The sequence below is a fragment of the Merops nubicus genome, unplaced genomic scaffold (genome assembly GCF_000691845.1).
Source record: "Merops nubicus isolate BGI_N331 unplaced genomic scaffold, ASM69184v1 scaffold5757, whole genome shotgun sequence".
Lineage (NCBI taxonomy): Eukaryota > Metazoa > Chordata > Aves > Coraciiformes > Meropidae > Merops > Merops nubicus.
Genome location: NW_008618202.1, coordinates 1 through 7,954, shown reverse-complemented (window position 1 = coordinate 7,954; position 7,954 = coordinate 1). Strand labels below are relative to the sequence as shown.

General features: G+C 41.6%; 1 protein-coding gene across 1 annotated transcript in view; it reads left to right on the top strand.

Annotated features, from left to right (window-relative positions):
- Positions 1–7,211, top strand: part of LOC103775882 (laminin subunit alpha-3-like) — a gene marked incomplete at both ends in the record, with an annotated part of 43,016 nt that extends 35,805 nt beyond the window's left edge. The window contains 5 exons of the mRNA XM_008943356.1: positions 1,276–1,420; positions 2,165–2,305; positions 3,880–4,044; positions 6,113–6,214; positions 7,128–7,211. Coding sequence (XP_008941604.1) covers positions 1,276–1,420; positions 2,165–2,305; positions 3,880–4,044; positions 6,113–6,214; positions 7,128–7,211 — 637 coding nt within the window. The remainder of the gene's footprint in view (positions 1–1,275; positions 1,421–2,164; positions 2,306–3,879; positions 4,045–6,112; positions 6,215–7,127) is intronic.
- Positions 7,212–7,954: the final 743 nt, after the last annotated feature.

Below are 7,954 nucleotides of genomic sequence, written 5' to 3'. Positions count from 1 at the left end.
GTAGGGAATGATCATTCACATGCTATCTTATTAGTCCATAAGATATGCTATCTTATTACTGCTTCAATGAAGGGGCTTAGAACATTTTTACTTGAGTAAAATTGAGGATAAACTTTGCAGACCTGGTCACATTTTTCCATTTCAGTGCACAGCTTTATTGCATGATTCTAATGGGGATATTTTTCACAGGCAGCCTGTTTGAAATAGCAGAGAAATGACAGCTTGTTCATTCTGAACCAAAATTGGACATTTAGCAGATACTTTTGGACTGGTTGAAGAAGTATGTAGCTAACTGCTACTACATTCTGATTAATGCTTTTCCTTCTGTGGATTACATGAAGTTCAAAGTCCCCATCCAGCTCATTCTGAACCAAAATTGGACATTTAGCAGATACTTTTGGACTGATAGTATGTAGCTAACTGCTACTACAATCTGATTAATGCTTTTCCTTCTGTGCATTACATGAAGTTCAAAGTCCCCATCCAGCTCCAGTTCTCTGTGTGTGGCAGGAGTACACACAGACTTTGAGAATTTGGTGAATTGAGAAACTCAGCTCATATATTCCATGAAGTGCAATCTACCTTGTCCACATACTTTATTTCCATGAGATTCATAGTGCTGGTGCACATCTGAATTTGCTGTAAAGGTAGGATGATGTAGCTACTGCCATGGACAGATGTCCTCTCTTGCCTCAAGTCTTGTTCTACGTTTGCTGTTGGTTTTTGCAGCTGTCATACTTCACCTAAACAAATTCAAGGTGCCTTCACTGTGAACAAAGGGGATTTGATCCTTTGTGAACGGTTGTAAACCAACCCAAGCCCTGTGGCAGGCTGAAATCCCCAGAATTATTAATAAATCTGGGATTCTCCACCTTTTTGTTAGCAGATGAATGCCTGGTGTAGTGCTCAGTCACATCATCCAGCTATAAATACTCTTCCAGCTCCACTCACCTGTGTGCAACATCTTGGTGTAGAGAGAGAGAGTAGTTCTGCATGATAAGCACTGAATAGCTGCAAAAGTCCCATTTTGTTGAAAACATTTATATCCTTCAAAATCAAATCAATCCCTAATCAGTTCCACGACCATTTAAACCCTCTCACCACCCAAATCTGAGAGCAATACTACCCTGCTGCTCTTTCTCCATGGAAATCATGAAGTCCTGTCGTAGCCACGCAATCACTTCACACATCCACCTTCCTCTTGCTTTAATCTTTCCTTCCTCACTCCATTCACTCTGAATTTGTTGAATTTCTCCTCTGTGTGTGCTGATAAAGGTGCAAACCAGGGCTCACAGGCCGGCGGTGTGATCGGTGTGCTCCTGGGACTTTCAGTTTCCCAAACTGCCTGCCCTGTAACTGCAACAGAGATGGAACAGAACCAGATGTTTGTGATCCGCAGACTGGAATTTGTCTCTGCAAGGTCAGCTACATCAAATTACTTCTGTATTCGTGAGCATCGTTGCCACATCAGTGGCTATTTTGTATTTAATGGAGTGAAAGATGTGAGTTCATCATTAAATTCACAGTAAAAAAATAAATGCAGCTGTACAAACCCATCCCACATTGCAGTGCGTGCCCAGATTATCATGGTAGCAGTTAAATGCTATTTTTTAATGAGTATCTGTTGCACAGGAGGGCTTTGTGGGTTGCCCATTGATTCACTGAAGCAGCCTGTACCCTGCACAGATCTGCTTTAAGCATCTGCATCTTGTCTTTTGGATGCTAACCAGGTCCCAGGCCTTTTTTTAGCCATATTGTGTCCGTTGACATTTCACCACATGGTTGTAGCCAGGAAATCTTCTTTTGTTCTGATCTGGGTAATTAAATGTGATAAATGTGAACTTTCACCAGTGACCTTTTCTATTGTAGCTTTGCAAAAGCCAGCAGGAGGGTTTTGGCAGGGAAGTTACCAGCTCTCTCTGACTAATATTTCTTACTCAGTGGTTCACTTTATAAACTGGAAAGACAGCTCATAACAAAGATAGTCTCCAAGAAGTCAGTTATAGCTGCATTTGGGTTATGGTGTGTCCAGACAATCCCACATTTCCCATACATTTAAATAAATACCCTTCCAGAAAAGTTGCTTTCTGTGCAGGAGGTTTGGGGGGGAGCTCGTGAAAACTAAAGGCAAGTTCTGAGATTCCTTTCAACTGTGTCTTAACAGGAGAATGTTGAAGGTGCACGATGTGATGCTTGTCGACCAGGATCCTTTTATCTGGACCCTTCTAACCCCAGGGGATGCACCTCTTGCTTTTGTTTTGGGGCAACCAGAGACTGTCACAGCACAAATCATCGTAGAACCAAGGTGTATCCAACAGTTTTTTCCTTTCCTAACAAGATCCTGCATTTATTCCATTCAGGAAATGCCAGATTTCTTCCAAAATCGAAATGACATTTTATTCGTTTCCAAGGTTGAGAAATATTCTGCAAGCAATGATGCAGATTTAGTGCAGCCTCATTGAGATTTAGGTGTAATCTGAAAGTACCTTACAGCAGAATTGGCCCTTTTCGTCTCTTTGGTCACAGATCACTAGAAGGACTGAAGTTGAGCTGCCCTTCTGTTGCTTTCTTTTCTAAAACTAGTTCTTTAAAGTCAACGATCTCCTTCCAGATGCTTTGATAAGCACTTGTCATGTTCCATACCTATATCAGAGATGCATTTTGAGACCTAAGAAATGTGTGACAGATACTAACAGGGATTGTAAAAATTGTCTTGCTGCCCTCTCTGTGAAAAAAGACATGTTGTCAGCTGTGAGAAGAGGAGAAAATAGATTTTTTTAGTAGCATAAATGAACAGGATTGGTGAAGACTGGGCCCTTCTGTTGCTTTCTTTTCTAAAACTAGTTCTTTAAAGTCAACGATCTCCTTCCAGATGCTTTGATAAGCACTTGTCATGTTCCATACCTATATCATAGATGCATTTTGAGACCTAAGAAATGTGTGACAGATACTAACAGGGATTGTAAAAATTGTCTTGCTGCCCTCTCTGTGAAAAAAGACATGTTGTCAGCTGTGAGAAGAGGAGAAAATAGATTTTTAGTAGATTTTTTAATAGATTTCATAAATGAACAGGATTGGTAAAGACTGGGAAAAAGAAAAAAGCAACAGCTGCCCAAAGCATTGAAAGGGAAAGACAAGATAATCAGAGTCCTAGAATGATGGAGGCTTAGGCATAGACTAGATGCAATCAGATTTTGGCACTTTACTGTTGACAAGCAAAGGATGAAAATCTGGCCTCAGTGAAGTCAGCAGCAAATTGCCATTTACTGTAGGAAAATTTCCTCTAGTGATTATTTGTCTTCATCAAAGACATGTCTGTCTCTGGTTTATTGCTCTGGCCAGCCAAGGGCAAGCCACCCCAGCACAGTGATAATTAACAGTATGTGTAATATTTCATGAAACAATCACCATGATGTTAAAATGTGCATTAAAGTGCCAGAATATTAGGCTTGCATTGCCTGCCCCTCCAAAATACCCTGCAGTGTCCCTTCTCTCCCAGTTAACTGCCAGGTCTGCACTCTGTCTCTTGGGTTAGTGTCCTTGGTTTCATTTTGGGATGGACTTAAAGCACCTCCAGATGGTACCCTGGGGTTTGTGTACACAGTTCCTAGTTGCCTCCAGGAGGGTTTTGTCTTCCTGTGAGTAAGGCTAGTGTCCAGTTGGCAAGTGACAAACCAAATTCCTGCATCTCAGGTAGCTTGGGCACATCTGTCCCACTTAGGCTCTCCTTGGAGGTTCTTTCAGCACCCATTGCTGGCCCTGAAGGGATTGAATCCCTAGCTGAGGGAGTTACAGAGGTTAAAATTCTCATTACTTGGTGCTGGTGAAGTTTCATAAAGGATGAGACAAGCTTGTGTTTGCTTGATGTGTTTTCCTTAGTTCGTGGACATGAGGAGCTGGCGCTTGGAGGCAGTGGATGGAGACGTTGCCATCCCAGTGACTCTCAACCCAGTCAGCAACAGCGTGGTGGCTGATGTCCAAGAACTGCCTGCTTCAGTGCAGAGCTTGTACTGGAAAGCACCACCATCCTACCTGGGAGAGAAGGTAAATGACACCTAGCTCTGCTCTCATACCATGTGTTCATTTTTCTCTGCCAGCGTTGTTGATAAAGAGTCTCATTGTCTTTTTATCTGTTTCTCTCTCTTCCTTCACAAGATTCTTACTCTCTTACCTCTTATGCCATTTGACTTCTGAGTACAGTGTTAAAATTACAACCAGTGACACAGAATTAATAACCTTGCTTGGTGCCAGGGAGGTCTCTCTGTGAACAGCATCATCAAGAGCTGGTACCTCCAGCCACTTTTCGGACACCTAGAACATTGCCAGTGTACCCAAGTATCTTTTAGGCTCCCTGAGGTACCTCCAGGGCAGATTTCCAACAGGATAAGAAGGTGATTAGGTGCTCAGTGGCACACAAACCCCCAACCTTTTCCTTCCATTGGGAAGGACAACACCTGGTTTGTTCTTGAGCTGCTTGCAGCTCCTCCTGCCCATGCATGGGAGCAGTCTTCTGCTCCTGGTTCCTACCTGGCAGCATCTCAGCCTGGGGCTCACACTCACCAGGGGGACTTAAACCAAAAGGGCTTTTGTTGTTCCCAGAACAAAACCTGGAGCAGGCAATAACCCTTTTTACACACAGCTATTGAGAACAGGGCTCTGAGGCTTCTGCTGCATGTCACACTGACTGGGCATGCCCTGCCTGGCTTCTATTTACAAAGTCAACACTGTAAATATAAAGGATTCTATTTTTGGACCTGCTTCTGCTGCAGGCTGTGTGTATTTTAGCACAGCTAATACTGCAATAGTGAAAGGTGTGCTCCTCCCAACAATCTTCCAGCTAGTTTTGACCAAAATGACCCATTCTTCATGTTTTTGTAGTCTGAAAATGCCAGGCTTTGGTCTCCTCCCAGTGGCAGCACCTCTTTCAGAAAATGTTTGAGATCACTCTGGACATTTTCAGGGTATAAATACTGTTTTCCATTATCTTAAACCTTTTAATTGGTTCCACTGGAATGTTAATGCTTAGCAGGGTGTATTTGCCTTCCCCTCTCTGTCTTTTTTTTACGAAGCTGAAAGGGAATAAAAAGTGAAACCTGTAGCAAAAACTAACAGGCATGGCAAAATTCAGATTGCAGCAGCCTCATTTTCTGCTCCTTTGTAGTGTAATGTTCTATTTAATAGACCACCCAGTGTTAGAAAATGAATACTGTATATGTAGAATAGAAGGTAGTTTATAACACAAATGTTTTCCCATTTTAAGAAATACATAATTCAACACAGCAGTAAATAAAACCCTGTCATATGGTGCAGTCCTAAAATGTATGTGAAACAGAAAATTGGCTTGAATTTGATTTTTTTTTATATATTTTTGAAAAAAATCTTATTTATAGAGAGCTGTTTTGATGGTGTTGACAAAATATAGCCAATGTTCCTAATGCTGCTTTTGAAAATGCAGTTGGCTACAGGTAATAATGGAACTGTGGACTCATGGCCCAAGGGACAAATGTGGTCCTGAGATGTCTGTGATTTTTCTAGGCTGCTCTTGGAACAAAAGCTGTCTAGGCTGTGCCTTTCCTCTCAATACATTTGGAACTGAGTCACTCATGCAGGACCCAGGGAAGGTCTCAGATGATTCAAACATACCTGCCTAGGTCTTTGTTCAGGCAGCAGGAGATGTTTGGTGGGGCTTGAGGCTGCCTGTAGTCGAGCCAAAGGAAGGGTGGTTTCACCTCAAACTGCAGCAACAGCCCATTTACAATGAGCTGATACCAATAAAAGTCCTGGGAAGGGAAGAACAATGTTCATGTGAACTTGTGACTTCTCTGTGACACAACTGGCATGATCCTAGATATGAAAAAAAAATGACAAAAATGATGGAGTTAACTTTCCAAAGAGCAGGAACTGCCCATAAAGTCATCTCAGATGCACAAATTAACCAAAATAGAAAGTACTTATTTTCCAAGCAACGTGTATTTTCATATTCTGCATAAAGATCAAAGGGTAAATATATTATTGACTGTGCTGGAAGGTGGGGTAAGCTTGAATATGAAGATATATTAATATCAAGCAATAGTGCAGTAAAGTATCTCTGGTCTTGTGCATTTTGTTACAGCTTTCTTCATATGGTGGCTTCCTAAGTTACCAAGTGAAATCTTTTGGCTTGCCCAGTGAGGGCATGGTTCTTCTGGAGAAAACACCTGATATACAACTAACAGTAAGTTTGGAAGTAGAATTTTTTCTCTCAAGCAGTACCAATACCTTTTTTTTTATCTTTTACTTAGCAACAATGGTAAATTTTACTCCTATAATATGCTTAATTTTTATAGCAGCTTGCTATGTGTCTATAAAAGTGATTTTACTGCATTTTGCTCAAAGCAATCAACGCACCCATTGCTGTTGCCAAAGGAACATGTTATTGAGCAGCACTGACTTGAGAGCAAACAGAAAGATAAAACAGGATTCGCTCTACAAAATGCCCCTGTGGAAAAAAATTCATTAATGCCTTGCACCCTTGGCCTCAGCTCTCCAAAACACACCCTGGATCCCATTAATCTCACTTTCTGTGAGGATTTTCTTCAGCATAAAGTTAAGCGTAATTTTGAAGGTTCAGGGGGCTGAAGTAAAAATGTTTTTTAGGTGAAGTGATTTTTGATTTAACCACTTCAGGGCCAAAACAGAAATCTTGTACTGTTTCAAATTCCCAAAGGAGTGGCATTGTTTCATCAGCCCACCAGAAATACTAATTCAGATTCTTAGTGGGAAATTCTCCTGGTGAAGTCCTACAGTGGTATCCAGAGCTTTGTCACACCAGGTCACAAAGGAGAGTGTTTGAAAATGGAAAACCACTTTTTCTCAAAAGTAAGAACTAGTTTCTGTGAAAATTGGTCAGCAATGATTTAGTTCTCTTGGTGTTTTATTTGAAAGCAAGATTGTTAATAGGTGCAAGCAGTGAAAACCCTGGGAAAGAAGAAAAAAAACAGTGAAAGCAGTGAAAACTTTGCTGACAAAATGACAGTTTTCCTCCTCTAAAGAAAAGGATTAATGTGCTTCACCAGATTTTATTGCCTCTCAAGGTTTTCCCCAAAAAAGCAGTGAACTGGCAACGTTATATCCTCATTCTCACACAGGGCCATCAAATGACAGTTGTTTATATGGATCCCAACAACCCACTGCCTGACCGCCAGTATTACGGCCGTGTGCAGCTAATTGAGGTAAGAAATTAATGCAGAATCATTAATAATTTGCCTTTTCTTCCTGGTGGCACGTTAAAAATATGCAGGTAGTAGGTGCAGAAATACCAGATACTCAATAGTGTTAAACTTCAACACTGTAGACCTTAAAAAGAAACATTTTTCTCTCTTTTTGCTGCCATGTTGAACTGAGGTTCATGCCACCCGATTTTAGGTAGGCATCCTGGCTAATTTAGCCCTTAGCCATTTGGCCCCTCCAGGGCCAGAGGAGTAATCCTGAGTCAGCCATCAGTGGAAGATGATTCACTGCAGCTCCAGGCTGTGCCTGGTGGGGATGGAATGAACTGTTATTTGTTTGCCTTGGTGTCTAGTTACCTGGTTTAGAATGAGTGCCCAGCATTCAGGCAGGTGAATTTAGCAGCCATTATTCCTGCCTTAAATCTGTGTTCTGATATTCAAACTGGATGACTTATTTCTGTCTCATATACAGGAAAAAAAAGATGTTTCCTCCAGGCAGATTCCATTCTCAGCAGTACTGTGTCTGTCTGCAGCAAGGAAGCTCGTGAAGGCAGCCCTCAGAGACTGGATTTCTAGGGCTTTACTCTTAAAAATAAAAGCATTTTCCTCCCCTTCTATGGCTTGGAGGGCGATACCTCAAAGAAACGTGGATGACTGAGGAGCAGCCTATGTGCTTCTTCACTTCTGATACCTCAGAGCCCTATGGACCTTGAGAAGTGAAGGGTCCACCCCTTCTCATCCTCATC